Source organism: Ursus americanus, chromosome 3, assembly GCF_024610735.1.
Source record: "Ursus americanus isolate L20-20 chromosome 3, mUrsAme1.1.p, whole genome shotgun sequence".
Taxonomy (NCBI): domain Eukaryota; kingdom Metazoa; phylum Chordata; class Mammalia; order Carnivora; family Ursidae; genus Ursus; species Ursus americanus.
The window spans coordinates 95,615,465-95,640,029 of NC_142129.1; the positions used below are offsets into that span (position 1 = coordinate 95,615,465).

General features: G+C 47.9%; 1 protein-coding gene and 1 pseudogene across 1 annotated transcript; both read right to left on the minus strand.

The window, feature by feature from the left end:
• Positions 1-3,404: 3,404 nt before the first annotated feature.
• SUN3 (Sad1 and UNC84 domain containing 3) lies at positions 3,405-24,565 on the minus strand. Its single transcript, XM_045792194.2, has 10 exons — positions 24,438-24,565; positions 21,792-21,853; positions 19,501-19,604; positions 13,448-13,488; positions 12,166-12,328; positions 10,823-10,907; positions 9,512-9,627; positions 7,884-8,051; positions 4,415-4,507; positions 3,405-3,524 (listed from the first exon to the last, which is right to left on the minus strand). Exons 1-10 carry the CDS (start codon positions 24,563-24,565, stop codon positions 3,405-3,407), a joined length of 1,080 nt encoding a protein of 359 aa, XP_045648150.2.
• Positions 15,719-15,819, minus strand: LOC123789676 (U6 spliceosomal RNA; annotated as a pseudogene).

The following is a 24,565-nucleotide window of genomic DNA, read 5'->3' on the forward strand; positions in this document are numbered from 1 at the left end:
TGGCACACCATAGTGTATACAGTCTGTTCCCACACAGATGTGCATATCAGAAAGACTGTTTTGTACATTCCATTGGTCTGTCAATGTCCTAAGACCCCGCAGTTAATTACTGTTTATACCTCTATCCTTGCTGATTCTGGAATACCAATCCCAGTCTACGGGGTTTTCTTCTTCCACACAAAAAATTCTCCAACACCAACTCGGTGTCCTATGACGCAACTCAAGTCTGACACTATCTCCCTGGAGATGGCATCAGGCGCTACAGGCTAAGGGCTCCGTCCCACAAGACTGCCCCTCCCCCACTTCTCAAGTCCAGGTTGTCACCTGTGCTCCTGGCCTGCTGGCTACAAATTGGAATTCCCATGATCCCCTCCTTGGGTTCAGGGAACTTGCCGGAGTGGCCCAGAGAACTAAGAAACGGTTTACTTACTGGATCACCAGTCTGTTATGAAAGGGTAGGGGCACCTGGATGGCTCAGTCGGTTAAGCATCCAACCCTTGATTTTAGCTCAGGTCATGACTTCAGGGTCCTGAGATTGAGCCCCGTCTTGGGCTCCACTGTTCAGTTTAAGATTCGCTCTCTCCCTCTGCCCCTCCCCTGCGAATGCTCCCGTGCTCTCTCTTAAATAAACAAATCTTTTAAAAAAAATAATAAATGAAAAGGTATAACTCAGAAACAGCCAGAAGAAAGAGATACACAGGGTGAGGTCTGGGGGAAGGGCGTGAAACTTCCAGGCCTCCCCAGGGCACCACTAACCCCCAAATCTCTGCATTTACCAACCTGGCAGCTCCTTGAACCCCATCCTTTGGGTTTTTACACAAGCTTCATTATGTAAATGTGACTGATGTAATCATTGGCCCTAGGTGAATGAACTCAATCCCCAGCCCCTTTCCCTGGAAGGTCAGGGGTGGGGGCTGAAAGTTCCAAACCTCAAATCTTTGGAACCTGGGATCCTTGTTGGTTCCTGGCAACCAGGGTGCTTTTGGTCCTTTGGAGCTTTCCCAAGGTCATCTCATTAGCATAACAAGACACACCCTTCTGCTCCTGTAACTTAGTGAATTGTAAGGGTCATAGGAGCCATAAAGGGGACAAAAAAGCCAAATATATCTTTCGTATTATAAATCACAATGTCATAGAGCTATTTCTCTCTGTTTATTCTCTTCCTTTCAAAGGCTTCCTGGCTTCCTACCAAGTTTCTATTTTCATACGAACTTTAGAATCAGTTGGTTCAAAACACAACTCATTTGGTTTCTTAGGTATATATGTGTTTTAATCTTTTTAAAACTTTCTGAAATTGAGGGGCACCTGGGTGGCTCAGTCGGTGAAGCGTCTGCCTTCGGCTCGGGTCATGATCCTGGGGTCCTGGGATCGAGTCCCTCATGGTTGGGCTCCCTGCTGAACAGGGAGCCTGCTTCTCCCTCTCTCTCTGCCTGCTGCTCCTCCTGCTTGTGTGTGCTCTCTCTCAAATAAATTAATAAAATCTTTAAAAAAAACTTCCTGAAATTGAAAATATCAAATACAGTTACTAAATGTGGGCAGAATAGTATAAGCGAACCCTTGTGGACCAGCATCCAACTTCAACGACCATGTCACAGCCAATCTTTTTCATCAATCCCTGGACGCATGTCCTCCTCGTATATATTTTTGAAACATAGCCCCAACCCAATACATCATTTCATCTGTAAATACATAAATACATAAATATAAATATAAAATATTCAAACATAGGCACCGAAATATTGTTTTTAACAATAATTCCAAATAATAGCCCATAATCATTTCACCAATACCATCAATTTTTTCTGGCTTTTAATTGAGATCGAACTGACTGTGTAGGTTGCCTTAGGGAGAAGTGTCATCTTGATAGTGGAGTTTTCATATCCGCAGAGCAAGTATGTCTTTCCATTTACTGGAGTTTTGATTTAGTGATGGTCCATTTTTTAGGAAGTTCCTTATGGTGGGTTCCCTTCATCCACAGTTCTAGGTCAACTGTGCTCCCGAAGCAGGTGACCCCCCTTCTGATGTACCATCAGGAGGTCAGTACAGTCTAACGCTAGGTCACAAGCCTGTGTCCCTCACCCCCTTCATCCCCTCAATCATCCCATGGAGGATGGGTACAAGACAGATGATAAGAGAGAGACCACATTCACATAGCTTTTATCACCATATATTGTTTTACTTGTTCTATTTTTATTATTAGTTCTGTTAATCTCTTATTGTCCTAATTTATAAATACGACTTTATCATACGTGTATGCATATAGGGGAAAACAGTATATACAGGGTTCAGTACTATCTATGGATTCAGGCACACACCTATCCCCCAAGGAAAAGGGGGACTACTGTATAGGTAGCTTAATTCTTTTATTTATTTATTTTTTATTTTATTTTATTTTTTTAAAAGATTTTATTTATTTATGTGACAGAGAGACAGCCAGCGAGAGAGGGAACACAAGCAGGGGGAGTGGGAGAGGAAGAAGCAGGCTCCTAGCGGAGGAGCCCGATGTGGGGCTCGATCCCATAACGCCGGGATCACGCCCTGAGCCAAAGGCAGACGCTTAACGACTGCGCTACCCAGGCGCCCTTTTATTTATTTTATTTTATTTAAAGATTTACTTATTTGAGGGGGAAGGGGCAGAGGGAGAGAGGGAGAATCTCAAGCAGATTCCACACTGAACGCGGAGCCTGAGATCACGACCTGAGCTGAAATCAAGAGTCAGATGCTTAACCGACTGAGCCACCCGGACGCCCCCCTTTTTTTTTTTAATTGTTGTAGTCTTGTAAATTGTATCCCTCACTGGTTGTTGTTTGTATTTATGAATGAAGTCGATTTCTACACGGTAATTTTGTATCCATTTACTGCCTGCCATTTCTCCTTGTTTATAATGCATCCCTTTATGACTTTACTGCGGTTCGAGGAATTCACCAAGCTATCTGCAGGTAGTCATGGCCAGACTTCCTCTCATTCTTGCCTCGGATTTCTCTGGCTTGCCTGGTTGCATTGACCGGTGCCAGCAATCCCTGCTACATCGCTGTCATATATACGTACATGCCACAGCGGTTCCGGTGGGCATCCATGCCCGGTGTGGCTGTGGTTGCATGAGTAATTAAGGCAAAGATACTAGCATGAGAGACTGCAGAATCCTATCAGCTTCTTCCAAATACATGCGTACCTTTCAGTGCTTCCACCTGTGCGTCATCCTCAAGAGCTCAACTACCACCAGACCATGGCGTTTATTTTCATATCTTTTACTAGTAAAACTCATTCACTTTTTATTGGCAGGTATGAACCTCTTTGAGTTTTCCCTCCCACTCCCATTCGGATTCTTCTGGGTGCAGTGGATCTGAAGGAATAAGAATAGTCCCACATTCTGGACCTGTGGTCACGTCTGCAAGGGTTCCTCTCTAGGGGCTCTCTCCTGGGGTACTGTGGACCCTGAATCTATATAAACATGTGTACTTCAGGTGTCCCCAGTTGCTGAGGATTTTCAGTTTCACACATAATAAGGATTCAGAAACGTCGTGCTGAAAATAAAGAAAAGATACAAATGAATGCCTTATACAGATATTCATCTCCAAGAATCCCAGGGGATGCTGATATAATGGGATATTAGAACTCTTCCTTTCCTTCCTAACCAGTATTTTATTAGACCCCCAGTCTCATGGATGGGAAAACAGGTCCCAGTAAGTAAGTGCAGGGCTCATAAGAAGGACGGAGCCCCCAGGTGGGAGCGGGAGAGAAACAGATAAACGGTCACATATGAGAAACTACAGGTTCATTCATTTCTAACACATATGTCATTTCCAACTCGGATTATCTCGGCATTGGCCAGGAAGTATGGTCTATAACACACTTGTTTTTACATGGGAGGCAATGCCTTCTAAATCTTCCTGTGACCAATGACAAATAACGAAAATATATTTCATATACCTTCGTGGCTTTCAGGGGTTTTATGTTAATAGGTGGTATTTTCCCCTCATTTCCTCTCCCTAACACTCCTCAGTGTCAGGAAGGGAGGTTTGACTCACAATTGTCTAGTATTTATTTTCTCTTCCTGAGCTCCTGTCTGCCTGCAGCCATCTCCATGGGAGATGACTTAGCGACCACCAAACCTAACAGTATCAAGGGACCCATTAGGTAAGGGAAAGACTGAGAAAATGAATATAGTAAAAAAAAAAAAAAAAAGTAGCAGATGAGGAAGAATCTGGCTTAGAACCCACTCTGGTATTTGCCTGGTTTTTAGGCATTAAAATCCATGTAACACTTGGAGCTAAAAATTGAAGCTAAGCCAAGCCTTCCTTAGCTCATACTTTTGTCATAATTATTGTCACACAACATTTTGCATCAACAATGCCCACAACACTGCCCCGGGATGGAGGTCCTCACACCCCACGTTTTCCAGGGCGCTCATTACCTGGAGCTTGAATGTTTGAACGGTACTTCCCGTTTTGTTATATACGAACTGACCTAGGAAAATTTCTTCTCCCTCACATTGTTTCGAGATGCCCTGTGAAAGAAAACAACAGACAAGGGGGTTCTCATGAGTGGAGGTGGTTGTCTGTCCAGGTAGCAACAATTCATGAGACATCTTTGGGGATCCACCAGGAGCACGGTGCTGTGCCAGGACCCAGTGCTGCCCTACACACCCAAGAGGTGTCTAACTCCGGGGCTTGTGAGGCAAGAGGAGACTGACCATAGAGCTGACTGAATAGATAGACAATAGTTAGATCGATTGATTAATCAGTCAATGGATGAGATAGATAAATAGATAGATAGAGAGAGAGAGAGAGAGAGAGAGAGATAGATAGATGATAGGTAGGTAGAGGCAGGGAACTAGAGCAAATCCCAGCATTAACTCTGGCTCAGTAACTGAATTTGCCGTTGGCATACTTTGAATAAAATAAGCTCAAAGTGAGGGGTGCATGGGTGGCTCAGTCGGTTAAGCGGCAGCCTTTGGCTCCTGTCGTGCTCCCAGAGGCCTGGGATCAAGCCCCACATCAGGCTCCCCGCTCAGTGGGGAGTCTGTTTCTCCCTCTCCTTCTGCCTGCTGCCCCCCCTGCTTGTGCTCTCTCTCTGTCAAATAAATTAAATCTATATATTTAAAAAAAAGGTAGTGGTTTGCTTTCTGTCTTGTGACCCAGAATCATGCCATTTATAGGCATTCAAAGGGTATACAAAGCCAGCTGAGCACCCATGTTTTAACTACAAGCCCCCCCTCCAGATAGGGCCACCAAGGAGTTGAAGAGAGGCATAGAGCAACAGGAAACACCTGGGAACAGACACTAAGACAAAAAGTCTGGAGGCAGCCGATTGGTGACTGGTAGAGTGGCCTGGAGCAAGAATGGACTACCCTGGCTGTAGGGGGGACCAGCAGCATGTCTGACGCTGTCATTGCAAGTTCTCAGGAAGGACAAACATGGGGCCACGGGCTGGGGGTAGGACAGGGGGTTGCAAGTGGTGGGTGGGCGGGGGGGGGGGCGCGGGTGTCCCATGCCCCTATTCTCCCCGTGTGTGGTTGACCAAGCTGAAATCTGGGCACAAGATTGCAGGATTCCTCAAGGGTCCACCTGCCCAATATCACACTATGGGGAGTCTGGAAATATCGGCCCAAGCAGACCACCCACCCGAGTGGCTCGCCGTTGGCAGCCACCACCTTGCACGCGGAGCATTCAGCTGGCTTTGTACCCTTTGGCTCTTAAATGCAACAGACAAGCATCACCAGACACGAGAGAAAAGCACCTTTCCACAAATAGGAGAAGTGGTATTTGGGAATAAGGACTGGGAGGGAGTAGGAGAAAATGCAACACGACTATAATTAATATCTATTATTATCTTCCGAAGCTTAAGAGAAGACATTGCATCCATGAAGGAAGAAATTTAGACTCTAAAAAAAGTAGTTAGTTGCAGGAAAAAAAAATTCTTAGAATAATCATGACAGCAGAAATGAAAAATTCAATATATGCATTAGGATATAAGTTGATAAAATCTTTCAGAAGGTGAAACAAAAAACAAAGAAGGAAAATTAGAGAGAAAAGATTTTTTAAATAATAAATTAGGTGATTCAAATCCCCAGGATGCGGACATGAAGTTCTGGTCAGATCAGAGCAGAAGGGCAGAATGGGTCAGAAGGACATCTTTAAAAAATAAAATAAAGAAGAAACTTGGAAACGATCTGACATGAAGGAACATAGTGGCAGGATTTTTACCCTTTGGAAAAAGAGGCGGGGAATGGTTTTGTGATAGGAATATAGAAAAGTAAGCAAATTCAATTAAAACGAACAGGAATAATTAAAACAAATTCGATGTTTTAACGAACAGGAACATCAAAGCCTTACACAAAGAAAATAGTATTCCAATATACTATAGGGCTCAATGAGAACAACGCCGTTCACACAGCAACAGTGAAAACATTGTATATTGATTGAAGAAAGATATGCCATATTCCCTGTGTCTCAAACATGACACACAGATGGACCACTGACCTAGTAATTTCACCTCCAGGTACAGATCCAAGAGAAAGGAACACCAATGTTCCACAAAGACTTGCACACGAATGTTCCTGGCAGCATTATTCATAATAGTCAAAAAAGGGGAAACTCAAATGCCCATCAGCTGATGAGTGGATATATAAAACGTGGTCTATCTACACTATGAAATATTTATCATTCAGCAATTTATTTATTCTTATTTTTTTTAATGTTTACGATTTTTTTAAAGATTATTTAAGAGAATAAGATTGAGAGGGAGGGAGAGGCAGAGAAAGTCTTACGCAGACTCCGTGCTGAACGCAGAGCCCCATGTGGGGCTCGATCCCAGGACCCTGAGATCATGAGCTGAGCTGAAACCAAGAGTATCGGATGCTCAACCCACTGAGCCACCCAGGTGCCCCTATCATTCAGCAGTTTAAAAAAATCAAGTGTGGACATCCGTTATAGAGCACAGAGGAACCTTGAAAACATGATACTAAGTGGAAGGAGCCTTTCACTGAAGACCACATATTATATGGCTCCACTTTCATGAAATGTCCAGAGTAGGCAACTCTGCAGAGATAAAGCAGGTCAGCGGTGCCGGGGGAGGGGAAGCGGGCTTGGCGATGAGAGCTGACAGCTAAGGAGGGCAAGTTTTCTTTCGGAGCAATGAAAATGTCCTAAAGTCGATCGTGGTGATGGATACACAACTCTGTGCGTATACTAAGAGCCACTGACGTGAACGCTTTAAGTAAGCCAATTGCTGGTGTGTGAATGACATCGCAATAAACTTGCTTTTTAAAGAAAAGTAAGACCTAGACATTGGGGGAGGATGGCAGAGCCGTGGACGAGGACTAATCTTCATTTTTCATCGGAGGAAGTCAGTAGATAAGCAAAACTGAAAAATCAAGAAGTAAAAGCAGGGCCACTTGGTTGGCTTAGTTGGTAGAGCATGTGACTCTTGATTTTGGGGTGATGAGTTCAAGCCCCACATTAGGCATAGAGGTTACTTAAAAAAAGAAAAAAGAAGAAATAATGGTAAAAGCAAATATGAAGGCAAGTGTACCAAAACAAAGCAGCTAAAACTGTGGCCAATGGAATCTTCCAGAGAGTAGAAACCTGGGGTAGGAGCCCTGGCAGAAGAAAAGAGTGTTTGGTTCTAAGCATATGAGACTGTTGATTTTTTAATTGTGCACATATAGGTTTGATCAAAGTAAAAAAGAAAGTAATAGAAATCATCTGCTCCAACCCTCTCTCTTTTGTAGAGAGCAAAGCAGAGGTCCTGGAAAGAAGTCACTTTCTCACAGTGATAAAAATGGTCAGCTGCACAGTTCAGATGCCATCCCAGCGCCTGATTCCTAGCCAACCCCCTCCTAGCACAACCCACTCTGCACACGGATTCTGATTGTCTCTCACATAGACGGAAAATTCCTTGGGTGCGCTGGAGATGTTTCCTGAGGGAGACACCTTCTCCGAGATGTGCTCCATGGTAATGGCGGTTGGTTTGATCTTCCTGGCAAGCTTGATCAGGGCGTGACCCTGGGAACCCGGGAAGGCCCAGCACTTCCCAGGGTGGACATCCGGCTGGAAAGAAAACACCGAGTTAATCTCTTATCGGGTTGTATAGATCCATGACTGCAATATTGGTCAGCAAAACATTATTGACCACAGATCTCGCTTATGCCTATAATACAAAAGCACTGTGTGAGGTACCTACCACACAGGAGAACTGCCAAGATACCCAGGGGTTTGGTTGTTCTTCCAGAGCACATTATGCTTCTATCCCTCAAAGCCCTTTATTATAGGACTATCTATTATATGATTATATAATATAATTATATAATATATAATTATATAATATATATATATATATAATTCATTGTGCATTTTCTTTTATTGCTCTAACTAGACTGTATGTTGCTAGAAGGCAGCCAGTTGGCATGAGTGGTGATGGCGTGCTGGTGGTAAAGACAGCGATGGAAGTGATGGTGGTGGTGGAGGTGACGATGGTGGTGGAGGTGATGGTGATGATGAAGATGATGGTGGTGGTGGTGGAGGTGATGGAGGTGATGATGGTGGAGGTGATGGTGGTGGTGATCGTGGTGAGGATGGTGGTGGTGGTGGAGGCGATGGTGGTGATGATGACGATGGTGATGATGGTGATGGTGACGATGGTGCTGACGGAGGTGATAGTGGTGATGATGGTGGAGGTGGTGGTGGTCAAAGCGGTGGTGGTGGTAAGGAAGAAAAATGTACAGAATTCCAGATCTAGAGTCTGCAGTGAGATCCGTACGATTGCCCTGGAAGGTATTCCTACCTTGGAAACTGACTTCAGGTTGTAGGTTGTAGTTAAGAGCAGCCCTACCATCTCTTGGTGTCTACCTAGAGCCTTCTGACTTGAACTCACATGTTATTTGGAAATGTTTCCTCTCACACTTGGACTTTGTAGGAATGTGTTGGTCTGGAGAGCGTGTGGCACGGTGCTGACATTAAGGGGTGTGCACCTGGAGCTGATGTTTGTTGAAAGACTGACGTTTTCAATGAAAAAGGGGGCCCACAGGATCAACTTAAGGAAAAGATATGGAATGCAAACGTCCTATTTAAGAAATAATCTAGCTTACTGATTTTAAAATGATAAAAAAAATTGATAATGAATCAATCATAGTTTACTTCTCATAAAATAAGAAAGAATGTATATAGTTTGATGACTATTAAAATGCAAGTAGAGGGGCGCGTGGGTGGCGCAGTCAGTTAAGCGTCCAACTCTTGATTTCGGCTCAGGTCATGATCACAGAGTTTTGAGATCGAGCCCTGTGTCGGGCTCTGCATTCAGCATGGAGTCTGCTTGAGATTCTGTGCCTCCCTCTGTCCCTCCCTTCCCCCCAAAATAATTAAAAAATAAGATAAAATAAAATGCAAGGTGACAGTCACAGGTTCTGTGACAAGTTCAGAGTGGCCTCCATTTTGAGTGTTAATATTTTCATGATAAATAATAGGCACAAAATCCTCAAATATAAAGAGATTCCTCTTAGTCTAGCTTTTACCTGCAGAATAATATCTGGAGGCATTTCGTAAGTTAAGAACCCGATCCCATGCCAGTAAAGTTTTGCTTTATTATTTTTGTAACTTTCCGAGGTCCCAGCTTCAATGATAGAGGCCCCTGCAAAGATAAAACAATTTTGAAAATAAAGAAGTACACGTCTCAAAACACATCACTTGTATTTTCACCACATTGTTAGAAAAGTATTCCCAGGCAAATTGCAAGTAATGGGACGTTCACACTTGGGAATTAGTAGGGAGAGTACAGCTTCCCGCTCTCATTACTGCTGAGATTTTGTCACTTTGAGAAAACATGCTTGCTCCGTGTGGCTTCACATTTCTGAAACTGGTATTGAGTGAATTCCAGAACAATTGATTCAGAGGTGGAAATATGATGTGGACTGTACTTATTACCTAAACAGACGTACAGATGCCCATATTTTACAGCTCGTGGGATGAGCCTTTTATGTCAGCCCAACCTACTTAAAAAAAAAAAAACACATAAAAAACAACATCAGGGGTGCCTGAGTGGCTCAGTCCGTGAAGCAGCTGACTCTTGATTTTGGCTCAGGTCAGGATCTCTGTTTTTATATTTTGTCCAAATCTTTCCGTTGCATGTAGTCGGTTGGGGTGGGAGAAGCTGGCATGGGCTCGCTCCATCTCGGTCCAACCAGAAATTGGCATGACGTTTCATGCTCACATTTATTGAGAAACCGTCACGTGTTCGGCTTGTCCTCGTTCTACGTGGACTATCCCTGGATTTACATTTGTCGTCATGGATTTTTCAAAATGGAAGCCGTACATGCATTCAATAGAGGGAAGAAAGCATAAAAAGGGTGTATCCGACTGCCAGTCCTTAAAAAAAAGAAAGAGGATTCTCTGGTTCGTCTCCCTGTGTCTTTGTTTATTTAGATTTTGTTTATTTATTTGAGAGAGAGAGAGCATGAGCGAGAGAGGGAGAGGGAGAAAGAGAATCTCGAGTAGACTCCCTTCTAAGCAGGGAGCCTGATGCGGGACTCGATCCCAGGACCCTGGGATCATGACCTGAGATGAAGGCAGATGCTTCACTGACTGATCCATCCAGGCACCCCAATAAGTATATTTTCTTAATAAAAAAAAATAGAGAGAGGGGTACCTGGCTGGCTCAGTCAGTAGAACATGCAACTTTTGATCTCCGGATTGTGAGTTCGAGCCCCACACTGGGTGTAGAGACTTCTTAAAAATCAAACAAAAAAAATCTTTAAAAAATAAAGTAGAAAATAAAATATAGAAAATAGGGACAGCTTGGAAGCATTCACTTTTCAGTTTTTACTCACCAGCTGATTTAAGGGCATAGTCGGCCATCTGGACTTGGTCTTCTCTCAACTTCTTAAGGACGTAATTTACCAAGTTTGACATCTCCTGTGCAAATATTAAAAAGAATTCTCTGTGAACAGTCTCGGTCAACTGCTTGAGTTTTGCCAATTCACTTTGTTGATTCGGACCTAAGGGCCATAATTTGCAAAATACAAACAGTGAACATTGAGAGAGCTGCCCAGAGCCAGACGCTGCCCGCGGATTTCTAATGCCGTCCATAGCGCTGTGGGATCGCCGCTCCCCGGGACCGCTGAGATGTGTCCAGACGCCCCCCAAGTCCTAGCAAGGATGGACCCAAGACCCCTTCAGAAACCCTAACGACCCCCTCGTCGTGCTCTGCAGTGAGGCGGTCACAGGAGGTTGTGTGCCACCTGCTGGGTCCCCCCCTTCATTCGCATCTCTGTTTAGTAATAAAGACTCGACCATTCTGTAGATACTTGGGCATCAGGCCATTTACATGGAGTTCATGACTGCTCGTTAGAAAGTATCACCCTTGGGGCACCAGGGGGCCCAGTCAGTTAAGCGACTGCCTTCGGTTCGGATCATGATCCCAGGGTCCTGGGATCGAGCCCTACATCGCATCAGGCTCCCTGCTCAGCGGAGAGTCTGCTTCTCCCTCCCCCCTCCCCCACTGACTCTCTCTTTCTCTCTATTTCTCAAACAAGGTCTTCTAAAAAAAAAAAAAGAAAAAGAAAGAAAGCATCCATCCTTGAGTTAATACCGGCTTCTTAAGGACCTTCTGATTCTAAAAAGGCAACTGTCCGCAGAGGACCCACTGTTGAAGTTCTCAGTGACGCGGACCCTTGTCCCGGGGCCATGACAATACAGGGCGCGGAAGGCAGGAGGTGTCACGGTCAGCTTTCTGGGTGCTTCAGAAAGTAGACATTAAGGGAAGAAGAGAAGCGAGCGCGGGAGACGGGCAAGAACAGCCAGGTTCACGGGCCCCGGCCTCGTGTTCCCTAATCGGGTGCTGGGGAGGTCAGGTGCACCAGCTTCGGCTCTGTGAATGAAAGTACTCTGCCCTTTAAGTTTCCAGGGGCTGCATTTCTGAATGATCTTCTGTTTGTTTTACTGGAAAATAAAACGGAGTCGGGTATTGACTTGGGCGGGACGTCAGTCATATTATGACAGTCTTCTCCGTGACACAGCAATGAAAAGCAGGTTTCCGGGGCAAACTTCCCTGGGGTAAGCTCCTGTCAGAGAGAACGTTCAGGAGGAGGACACAGACTCATGGCAGCCAGCACTTGAATTTTCCGCTCCCAGAGCCTGTGCAGTGCGACCCCCCCCCCCCAAGCGCCCTTACCTCGTCGGTGGCCTCCAGGGGCTCTGGGTCCTCGCCTTCGTCCGCGTTCCAGCTGTAGTGCAGCCCGTCCCGCGTATCTCTAAGCAATGCCTTCAGAACATCTATTTGTTCAATTAAAAATAGAATTTCACGGAAGTTGTTCTCCAAAGTCTGGCTTTCCTTCCTGTAAAGGGAGACCCCCGATGTGAAGGGAGGGAGCGTGGGCTTTCCGCCTTGGGCTCGGCTTCAGGAGCAGGGGAGGAAGAGGTGAGGGGCTTTATGGTGGAGGAGAGACAAAGTGTCCAGAGAGGGAGCTCGGGACGTCCCTTTGTCTAAAACACTGCCTCTCAATCCCTACGGAAAGCAAGGACATTCAGGGGAAGAAGCTTCCAGAGGGTGTCCCAATGCTGGGGGCGTGCTCTGTGGAGGCAAGTAGAGCTCCTCCAAACTTGCACGACCCTCGTCCCCCCAGGGGGCTCTACCACCCTGACCCGAGGCTGCATGACTTCACAGTGTGAAGCACAAGTCCCCACCAGCCACCTTGTTCCCTTGTGCAAATGGGGAACACCCTGCCTTTCCAGTGGGCTATGAATCAGAGATTTCATCCCGAGCCCTGAGGTCCCGTGGATCGGGCTCAGGCAAGGACGGTTATCTGGAGGCTGCATGGCTGGAGATGACAGCTGGGGACAGCCACCTGACAGCAGGAGGGCACAAGACGTTGCTTTCCAAGAATGGCTTCTGCCACTTGGACACTGTGGGAATTACTGGTGGACACAATGAGATGAACGTGTCAAGCCAGCAGGTGTTTCTTTAGGTTGAAAAATGTAAGCGCTACTCCCCTGGTGCCTCCCCCTCCATTTGTAAAACAATACATGTTCCAGGTTTGGCACGGTTGCATTTCAGCGTGGTTATAACAGTTTTCACATTCCACGAGAAAATTAGCAACAAAATAGAGATCCTGTTTGTGATCTTGTGTCCTGCTGCACCTCCCAGGCATTTGATACATTATTATGTATTATACTCATTAAATACATACATTATTCATTGTTACAGCTCTTTTGAAGGCTCTGTCATTCCCCATTACACGGATATTCTCCAATGTATTTAACCACTGGCCCGTTTTTCTTCTCCAGGCTGTTTTCATTTTTTTAATCGTAACTAATCTTGAAAGCACGGCTCGGTGTATATTTCCTTAAGGAATGAGCCCCAGAAGCGGGAGTGCTTTTAGTTTTATGGTTTTAGAAAAGCATTCTGCTGCCAGAGTCACACCAGCAAGTCCCGCGACTCAGAAAACCTCACTCACTTTAAAAGCTCCAGTTGCTCTTTGGGCATCCGAAGTCTGGCCTGGAAGAAACCAGAGGACCCAAATCATTCCACATCCTGCCTAGTCAAGCAGAGTTAGTGTTCTTATTCGTAAAGGGGAAAGAAATCACATTTCCAACCTGATAGACAGGCATGATGGTGGGGGGGGCACTCCGAGTGTCCTCGAACACACCTGCATGTCTGTCCGCCTTCCTGTAAATAGTTGACATTTTGTGGGGACGAGTAACAACCAAATCTGAAAGTGACAATGGAGTCTAAGAGGGGCGGTTTCTCAAGGTAGTGAAAGTGCTCACTGCTCCTGAGGACACAGAAAGGAGGTGGGGAGGAAGGGGGAGGTGGGGAGTGAGGGGGAGGGGAGGAAGGAGGGGGAGGGGAGGAGGAAGGATGGAGGGTGGAGAAAGCGAGGGTGGAGGAAGAAGGAGGGAGGGGACAAAGGGGGAAGGAAGAGGGAAGGGAGGGGGACAGAGGGGGAGGAGGAGGGGGGACCGAAAGAGGAGGTGGAGGGAGGGAACAGATGGGGGAGGAGGAAGGAAGGAGGTATCAGAGGGCCATGCTGAGGCCTTAGGCTATTCTTGTTATAAGGAGGGGCGTCCCCTTTCTACATGAGGGACCCAATGGATGGCGGGATTCCATTAGCAGAATTGCAGACGTTGACCTAGGCTGAAAGGTGTCTGAACAGGTCCATCTCCTGTGTGCCAGGGTGATGCTCCGGCCAGGCCCAGAACGAGCAGGGGGTGAGGATGCCGCTGAGGGCGCACCTGCAGGGCCCAGGTGGAGGCATCAGCAGAGAGGCGGACACGGGGACAGGGGACAGTGGGCCTGTATTTGGGCTGCGGCACACCCAGCCTCTGGCTGGGCACCAGCTCCTCTGTGCCCTGAGCTCCTCGGCCGCGTGGCTGCCAGGCTCTCCCACAAATGGCTGCAAACCCAGGAGCCTCGCACAGTAGAACGGTACCCTTTGGTCTCGGAGGCCGTGCTTTCCCCTGAAGCTGGGAGAGAGGGACCTTCGGCCTCCTGTTTCTTCCGGCGGCATCTGGTGGCTCCTGGCTCCCTGCCTGCGCTGCCTCCTTCCAGTCTCTGTCCGGCCTCCCCTGGGCGCCTCCTCAGGGACCCCTGTCTCCGGCTCCAGGGCCCGCCTGGGAAATCAGGATGATTTCATCTCAGGATCCCTGGCTGTACTGAGGAGACTCTCCATGTCGAGGTGACACTCACAGGTTCTCAGGCTGGGGACCTGGCCAGCTTTGGGGGGTCATCTTCCAACCCACCACAGTGACCATCCATGCACTCCTGGGGAGCAGTTCCCAGCCTCCTCTGCTGATTGGTCTGCTCTTCTGTTTCGCAGACCTGCCCTCCTACCCGTTTGCCCTGCGCGAAGTAGCTCGGGCAGGGAGGGCATCCCACGAAGGCCTCTGCGCCTGTGTGAGGACCGCGGGCCCAAAGGAGCACAGTGTGGTGTGCAGTAAAGTGACTCTGCTGGGTTGTTGTTTTTTTTAATTAATTTTTTGGGGGCGTTTTGCCAGTTGGGGGGGAGGGGCAGAGGAAGAGAATCCCAAGCAGACTCCGCGCTGAGCAGGGAGCCGGATGCGGGACTCAATCCCAGGACTCTGAGATCATGACCTGAGCGGAAGGCCGATGCTTCACCAACTGAGCCCCCCAGGAGCCCCTAAAAATCTCAGGATTTAAAAAAATATATTTTGTTTTGGCTTCTCCCCCAAAAGGGTGTCGAGGGGCTTCCACGACAGGAACATAGCATGAAACGACACAGGACGATAAACCAGCGAGGAAGTAAAGGGATAAGGAAAAGGGGATTGGAAGGTGAGATCGCCGTGCAGGACGTGGACGGCACACAGGCAAGCCTTCCCTGCCTGGACGTTGTCAGCCGTGGGCCCCACGCGGGGTTCCAGCACCAGAGCCACTGACACTGACGTGGGGGGTTGGGGTGGGAAACAGGGATGACCAAAATTCACACCACGCACCGTGCTAAAAACACCGAAGATCAAAGGTGTGGGAGAAGCTGCGTTGCACCACGCCTGGTGACGCCACCAGCACGGGTTCTCTGAGAACTTTCTAGAGACCCTCCCTGCCCGCTGTGGCCCCCCCACGGAGCTCTCTGGAGTCTGCGGTCAGTCTGCATTTGCAGTCACCTGAGCACTGAAGGGATCAAGGAGGGACCGGGGGAGAAAGAGCTGTGTTGTTTGTTGCTGTCATGTTTTTTAAAAAACTGTTTTATTCTTAAAAGTATGGAAATCTCATACGTTTCATACACGTCACAAATTTGCACATCACCCTTGTGCGGGGGCCACGCTAATCTTCTCGGTCTGGTCCCAAGTGTAGTGCACGGGCTGCGTGCCCAAGCGATCACTGATGTGTTTTGCTTTTTCAGGCAACACGGGGCGCCTGGGGGGCTCAGTCGGTGAAGCGTCTGCCTCTGGCTCAGGTCATGATCTCAGGGTCCTGGGATCGAGTCCTGCATCCAGCTCCCTGCTCAGTGGGGAGCCTGCTTCTCACTCTCCCTCTGCCTCTCCCCCTACTTGTACTCTCTCCCTCTCTCTCTCTCTCTCTCTGTCAAATTAAAAAAAAAAAACGAATTCAAGCCCCAGGCACACAAGTAATCTCCCTAATTGTTCTAAGTAGGCTTCCTAATCCATAAATGGATTAGTAAACTCTTGTGAAATCCTCATTTTAAGGAGCAAGTGAAATGTGTATTTAATGTGCTTACAATCACTTCGGCTCTGGGGTTATTAGTACCCAGATAATGCAGGAGGCACGGCTAGCTTCTTGAAAAGCAGTAGTAAGTTATTAAGGTTCACTACACAAAGGTCACCTAGAAACCAGGAATCGTTTATCCTTCTCGTAGGAGTTAATCCTAAGTGAGAAATTAAGCATGATTGCAAAGATTTGGAAAGAGGGATGTTTAGGTTTATAATATCAGAAAATTGCAAATAATCCAATTGTTTGGAAATAAGTGTTACTATGTTACTTATTCATGTCTATTCCCTGGAATATTAGTCAGGCATAAGATACTGTTATAAAATGGTATCCAGGGCTGCCTGGGGGCTCAGTCGGTGAAGCATCTGCCTTCACCTCAGGTCATGATCCCAGGGTCCTGGGATCGAGTCCTGCATCGGGCTCCCTGCTCAGCGGGGAGTCTGCTTCTCCCTCTCTCTCCCCTTCTGTGTGAGCTTTTTTTCTCTCTCTCTGCCTCAAATAAATAAATAAAATCTTTAAAAAATGATATCTGAAGAGAAGGGACTGTTGTTTAAAATCTATTGTTAATTGAATAAAAACAGCTTCTATTGCTTGTAGCTTGGGATCCATAAAGAAATCAGGAAAGAAAGAAAGAAAGAAAGAAAGAAAGAAAGAAAGAAAGAAAGAAAGAAAGAAAGAAAGAAAGAAAGAAATAAAGAAAGAAAGATAGAAAGAAAGAAAGAAAAGAAGCCACCTAGAAATAAGTCCCAGTCAGTGCCACAAGGTCTCTAAGAGGGCTTTCTTCTGAGTGAAAACCAGGTAACACTGGTCAATAGTGTGACCACAGTGAAACCCTATCCCGCTGAGAAATTCTGGCTTTAGAGGCTCAGCGGGAGAAATTTTTAGGACGAAGGCACTGCTGAGTGTGCTGGTCTGTCCGACACTGAGAGGTGGAGGGAAGAAGGTGTTTTGAAAATGGGGTAGACAACACTGTCAGATCCTTCATTCTTGGGGGTGGTATTTCCTGAGGCCCTGTGTACCTGGCGACTGCCTTAGGCTCCAGACAAGCCCCCCGCTCCTTACGGTTCTGTGTGGGGGTGGGGAGGAGGCAGGAAGAGGCTCCACAAGTCAACCACGTGTCCACAGTAGAGGCAACACGGGGCTGTGCAGACACGGTCACGGGCAGTCTGGCCACAAGCCTCTGAGGAGGAGACCCCTGAGCTGGGCGGGAATGTCATGGAGAAGCCCCCCTTGCAAGATCTGGGGTGGAAGATTGGAGGCAGAGGGAGTGCCCGACATTGAGGCCCCGATAAACTACCGGAGGAGTTTGAGTGTGTTGGTCAGGGTCCTCCAGAGAAACCCAACCAGTAGGATGTGTGGAGAGAAAGAGAGAGATTCATTTTGAGGAACTGGCTCCCATGATTGAGGAGGCTGGCGAGTCTGACACCTACCGGGGAGGCTGGCAGGCCGGAGGCCCAGGGAAGTATTCCTATTGTAGCTCAAGTCTGAAAGCCATTTGGGGACAGAATTTCTTCGTCTTTGGGGGACCTCAGTCTTTTTCTCTCAAGACCTTCAACTGATTGGGTGAGGCCCACCCATGCTACAGAGGCTAATTTGCTTTACTCAAAGCCTATACATTTAATGTTGATCACATCAAAAAATACCTTCACACACCATCTAGAACTAGTGTTTGACCAAACATCTGGGCACCTAGCCTAGTGAAGTTGACCGATAGAATTAGCCATCGTAATAGGGGTCAATCCCAAATTGGCAGTAACCAGAGGCCTCTGTTGCTCATGCTAGAATTCTCATTTCTGTTTTCCTGGTGATGATCTGACCATCTGGCCCCAGCTCCTGTGGGCCTGGGTCCTGGCCTTTGGTGTGAGGGCTGCGTGGCGCAGGGAGTATCTCAGGCTGACCCTCCTTTGGGGTTTCCTTGGGGCTCTCCTTTCATCCCCGATCTGACACTCGTGATACACAGATTCCAGTATATGCAGAGCGGGTGGCACCCCTGCAGCTGGGAGCCATTCCAGGTATCAACCTGTGAACTTCCCAGGGGACGGTCCTCCCTGGATCGGATGCTGCGGGGACCCTACCAGCACCGTTGCCCCCTGTGGGGACATGGCCAGACACACTGCCCTCCAGTAGTTGCCGGAGAAAAAGGAAACAGGATCTCAAGAGCAGTGGCCATGAAGTCAGGTGCAAGGTAACTGCCTGGGTGGAGTCCGTCAGTCTGTCCTTCTTCCCGCCGCGCCATGGCAGACCTGGCCCCAGTCATTCTTCTCTGGTCTTTGGAGGCAGAGCATGGAGTGGGCAAGGCCTGGGCTGGAGTGCTGGGGAGGCAGAAGTGGGTGGACCAGAGAGAGGACACCGGTGTCTGGCCACAGTCTAGCCCATGTAGATGGAACTAGCTTCCGGACAAAGGGGAGACCTCCCCGTCCGGAGCATCAAGCAGTGGTTCACAGTGATGTCCTGTTGGCCAGTTTCTGCGGGCTACAGCCTCCCCTGAAGACCCATTGTCTGTTCAGTTTTTGTAACAGAACACCTAGCCTGGGGAGCTTATGAGCAGCAGAAATCTAGTTCTCACGGTCCCGGAGGCTGGACGTGTGAGATCAAGGCTGGGGAACTCGGCCTCTGGTGAGAATGGCTTCCTGGTTCATAGCGTCTTCTTCCTGTGTCCTCGTGTGGCGCGGAGAGCATGGGGGCACCGTCTATGGTCTCTTCTGGAAGGGGACTCATTAGCTGTGAGGCTCCAACCCATGATCTCATCACTACCCAAAGCCCCCCCCCCATCCCTGGGGATTAGTTTCAACTGAGACCACGTCAACATTCAGTCTGTGGCATTCGGACCCTGGGCCCCCAAATAAATGTCCTTTGCAAAATGCATTCATTCTATCCCAATAGCCTCCAAAGTCTTAGCTCATTCCAGCACCGACTGAAAACTCTAAAGTCCATAGCCTCATCTAAATAGCACCTAAGTCTGATATGGGTTAAGATTCCAGAAAAAAATCATCCTGAAGCAAATTCCCCTCCAGCTGTGAGGCTGGGAAACAAACACGTGATGTGCTAAATAGAATGAGACAGGTAGAGGGTGACATCCTCACTGCACAGGGAAGAAACGAAAAGACACAAGGCTTCCAAACATTCAGTCTATCGAGGAGCCTGTGGGATCAGAGGCTGGGGAGAATCTGTAGGGTCTCTTAGTCATAAAACCACTTAACAGGACTCTGGTCCCTACACGATTTCTATTAGATATTCACATGCAAAACAAAGGCAACACACTGCCAGTTGGAGCATATTAGATTTTAAACGAGTGCCATACGAAATGATTTAACAAAACGTCACCTGGTAATTATAAAGCCTCGAACCGTATTCTGCAATTAGAGCATAAAATTGTCCGGATCTCTGAGGAAACTCTGTTTCTTTAAGCCACGTGTGATTGCCAAGACCTGTGAACGACAAGACCAGCTCTGATGAAAGAGTTTGTCTGCAGCCATTGACGATATTCTACATGTATTTGTTCTAAAGATTTTTATTTTAAAGTCATCTCTGCACCCAACGTGGGGCTGAAACTCACAACGCCGAGATCAGGAGTCACGCACTCCACCGACGAGGCCAGCCAGGCGCCCTGATATTACGTGCATTGATAAGAACTTCTCTAAGCATGAAAGATACATACATTCTTAAAGAAATATCAGATCCTTGGGTAACAATATGGAAAATGTCAATACTGGGTGCTTAACAAAATCAGGTTTCCATTAAAATGTTCATATGCAGGCAAAGACGACTAGGATCTGCTTGTGTTGGACTCTGAAATCTAATCTCAAACTCACAGCAAGCAGAAGCCTGAAGAAAAGACATTATTGTTGTTAAGAGTGTGGGATTCCTGCTCCCCTGCCTGCCATCCCCCGGTTTCCAGCATGGTGGCAGGGACTGGGAGGATGGGAGGATGGGAGCCCACAGTGCTGGTGCAGCTTGCTGGTTTCAGGGGGCTGATACAGACTTGCTCTTAAGTCTACAGTGGGAGTTTTGACCTGTCCGTGTCCCCACTCCCTTAGGCTAGAAGGGCTTTCTGGGAGGCTGTGATATCTGTTAAAAGACTTACGGACTGGGGCTCCTGGGTGGCTCTGTCGGTGAAGTGCCTGCCTTCAGCTCAGGTCATGATCTCTGGGTCCTGGGATCAAGCCCTGCGTCGGGCTCCCTGCTCAGTGGGGACTCCGCCTCTCCCTCTCCCTCTTCCCACCCCTGCTTGGTGCTCTCTCTCTCTCTCTCTCTCAAATAAATAAATAAATAAAATCTTAAAAAGCAAGATTTAAGGACATAGATTGGTCTTCCCCGCCTGGGCAAGGAACAGTGAATGGGGCAAGTCGCAGACAGACCCCAGAGCGTGGGAGGGAGAAGGCGGAGGAGGTAGTGTCTTGTGGGACTAGGGCTTGGAAGGGAACAGGGAATGCAGCACGCATGTCTGGAACTGGGTGCTTGTTCAGAAGAGAACACAGAGAGGATCCTCGGCTTGCCTCTCAGGTGGCTCTGCGGGCTCCGTCTGAGCCGGACGTGAAGGTTAAGGCAGAGTCGTGGGTGACCCAGCTTAGCGTCACAGGATCAAGACTTGGAGAGTCCTCGTTCTCTCTCTTGATGACCACTGAGACAGCACACACTGAATCCATCAGCAAACAAATGACTATAGCCCTCAATGAGGAATCACAGCAAACCCTGGGAAAGGGGAGAAATCTGACCTCCAGTGTTACCACACTGAAATACTGAAATGCCCCACTTCTGACACCAAATTACAAGGCACACGAAGAAACAAGTATGGCCCATTTAAGGAAAAAAAATTGACCGAGACCATCCCTGGGAAAGTCCAAACACTGGACATAACAGATAAAAACTATTTTTTAAAATTTATTTATTTACTGAGAGATAGAGAGAGCACTCATGCATGCTCGCAGTGGGGAAAGGCAGCGGGAGAGACAGACTCAGGCAAACTCCCCTCTGAGCACAGAGCCCAACGCGGGACTCGATCCAATGACCCTGAGATGATGACCTGAGCTGAAACCAAGAGTCAGACGCTTAACAGACTGAGCCACCCAGGCTGGAACCTTGATTTTCCTGGGCATTTTGTGCTTCCAGTCATCTATATATTAAAGAGCAATTTTCGGTAGGAGAAGAAGGGGAAGAAGAAAGGGGGGGGTAAACAGAAGGGGGAATGAACCATGAAAGACTCTGGACTCTGGGAAACAAACTGAGGGCTTCGGGGGGGGGGGGATTGGGATAGGCTGGTGATGGGTATTAAGGAGGGCACGTATTGCACGGTGCACTGGGTGTTATACACAAGTAATGAATCATGGAACTTTACATCGAAAACTAGGGATGTACTGTATGGTGACTAACATAATATAATAAAAATAAATAAAGAGCAATTTTCCATGTGCTGGGGTTGAGACATGCAATACTGGCCATCAGAAACCTGCGAACAGCACGTTCAGCCATTTCTTCAGCCCCCGGGGATGAGTGAGTCTTTCTTGCCATGTATCTGCAACATTTATTTACTTCCAGAACTTTCTCTGGCATTTCGTTCCACGGAGATCCCCCTCCCCACACAGAAGCATCCTGCGACATGGTTTTAAGGACCTTACCTATAAGAAGGAGGGTCAATATAGACACCGTACTTATGACAATCTTCCACGACTGGGTTAACCTAAAGAGAAGAAAAACAAAAAGAACGTAAGGGTCCAACACCATTAGCCTGTACTTTGAATGTAAAACTAACCACTACAACCAAGTCCACAAATGTGCTTCTTCTAGGCTGAGTCTGAGAATTAATTCACTTCTTAACTGAGCTTTGGAATTGAAAGAAAACAGTTTCTGGGGTGGTGTATTTTTACACTCAAACAGACGTCAGGCCCCTCACTGTCACACTGGTTAAGGTTATGCTGTGTTTAGGTCTCGTGTGTGCACGGGCGTTTTCATGTGTGTGGAGATGCCTACAAGGAGAAAACAGAAAGGGTTATCCTTGCGGTCTGCAGGCAGAAGGAGAAGAGATTTGAGTCTGATTTCATGGAAATTAGGTATTAAGGTGCCTGGATGGCTCAGTCGGTTAAGCGTCCGACTGTTTATCTCAGGTCATGTCATGATCTCAGGGTCATCAGATAGAGTCCTGGGCTGGGCTCCAAGCTGGGTGTGCAGCTTACTTGGAAGGAAGGAAGGAAGGAAGGAAGGGAGGAAGGAAGGAAGGAAGGGAGGAGAGGAAGGAGGGAGGAAGGGAGGAAAGCAGGAAGGGAGGAAGGAAAAGAAAAGGGAAAGGAACGGGGCGCCTGGGTGGCACAGTGGTTAAGCGTCTGCCTTCAGCTCAGGGAGTGATCCCGGCGTTATGGGATCGAGCCCCACATCAGGCTCCTCCGCTATGAGCCTGCTTCTTCCTCTCCCACTCCCCCTGCTTGTGTTCCCTCTCTCACTGGCTGTCTCTAACTCTGTCAAATAAATAAATAAAATCTTTAAAAAAAAGAAAAGGGAAAGGAAGAAAGAAAGGGAGAGAAGGAAGGAAGGGAGGGAGAGAAGGAAGGAAGGAAGAAATCAGGTACTCAGCGAAAGAACTAGGACGATTAACAACTGTCTGAAAAAGTTCTTTAAATAATCGGGGGTGCCTGGGTGGCTCAGTCGTTAAGCATCTGCCTTCAGATCAGGGCGTGATCCCCGGGCCCTGGGATCGAGCCCCGCCTTCAGGCTCCTACGCTGGGAGCCTGCTTCTTCCTCTCCCACTCCCCCTGCTTGTGTTCCCTCTCTTGCTGGCTGTCTCTCTCTCTCTGTCAAATAAATAAATAAAATCTTAAAAAAAAATCATAACACTTCCGTCTACCATCTACATGGAAAGGACACAGATCCTAACCACCCGACTCAGTGGACCTTCGCAGGATGCGCACACCCGCGTCACCTCAGCAAGAAGCAGCGAAAGCCCACCGCAGCCCCTCTTGTGGCCCTACCAGACCCTGTGCTTTCCACCCCAAAGGTCACCTCTGCCCCGACCCAGAAGTTTGTCTCGATTCTTTGCCCTCGGAGGGAGGTGAACTTGAAACCACATCCTCTATAAATATTATTGGTTGGTCATGCGGGGTCTGCTGCCTAAAGAGAGTTATTCAAAGGTGGATTTATAGCCCGGGTGAGCCCTCCCGATGGGCTGAATGAAGTGAAAATGACCACATGCCTATGTTTGGCAAAGGTTACTTCTGTTTTTTGGGAAAACCCTGGCTGTCAGCCTCTGCTTTTCAAAGCCCCTTGGATGCCTTCTCCCTGCCTGTGGGACCCTGTCTTCTGCGGGGAGTGCGCTTTGCTACTTTTGATTGGGACCGTCCAATACTGTCTTCTTGTATCATGAGACAAATGACACAAAACTTTGTAGTCCTCCCTCCCTTGTATGGGCAGGACTGTTTCTGTGCAGGGGCTCCGCTGTTACCACTTGAGGGGCTATTCTGTGACTTTCCATTTTTGTTTTCCCAGCAGGCGGCCCAGAGGGGGCAGGGGAGACGGGCTGCAGTCTTTGCCCTCACACCCCCCCACCCAGGGCTTCCCTGCAGCTTCCTTGCAGCCAATCCACTCCTCTCTGACGACAGGACACAGTTACTGGCTCCAAATGCGTGCCCGCTAACCGTGCAGTCATTTGTCACCCAAGGATGCGCTCAACGCACTCTGTGTCTAGGGATCTAAACCGTGGGGCTAAGCACCATGAATCACAGAACATGGACGAGCTAAGTAAAAACGGAAATAATCTCTGAAGTCCTAGAGTGAAATAGTAATCTTGCCGCTGCTGTGGTTCATTCTTCTTTAAAGGAGGCTTCTGGTTCACAATCCTTGTGCCCCATGGGCTGGAATGAATCAAAGTACCCCTGACATGGAAGGGAGACCGCATGCCCCGTGATCTAGAGACACTTGCGGGGGCGCCTGGGTGGCTCAGTCGGTGAAGCCTCTGCCTTCGGCTCAGGTCATGATCCCAGGGTCCTGGAATCGAACCCCACGTCGGGCTCCCTTCTCAGGGGGGAGCCTGCTTCTCCCTCTCCTCCCCGCTCATGCTCTCTCTCACTATCTCTGTCACTATCTCTGTCTCTCTCTCTCTCAATAAATAAATAAAATCTTAAAAAAGAGAGAGAGAGAGAGACTCCTGCCAGGAAACTGTTAGGAAATGACTTTCTCTCAAAAGGAGAAAGGCTTTTATTGGGCTATTTTCCAAGTAAACAGATCGCGTCTGGCCTGCGGGACATACAAGGTCTGAGAGCTTCAGAGTCACGCACCCGTTGGTGTCAGCATTCCCGTGCTCGTGCTCCGAGAGCAGGATACTGAGGCTGGCGCTGCTGCTGGCTTCCTCCGAATGTCCTCTAAAAAACCTGGCGCTCCTTCTCGGCTTCGGTCTTCCACTCAT

Coding starts and splice junctions, on each gene's coding strand:
- SUN3 (XM_045792194.2), bottom strand. CDS start 24,565: ATGAGTGGAAGACCGAAGCCGAGAAGGAGCGCCAGGTTTTTTAGAGGA. Junction 9,628..10,822: donor CTATGCCCTTAAATCAGCTG/GTGAGTAAAAAC, acceptor TTATCTTTGCAG/GGGCCTCTATCATTGAAGCT. Junction 8,052..9,511: donor CTCCAGATATTATTCTGCAG/GTAAAAGCTAGA, acceptor TTTTCTTTCCAG/CCGGATGTCCACCCTGGGAA.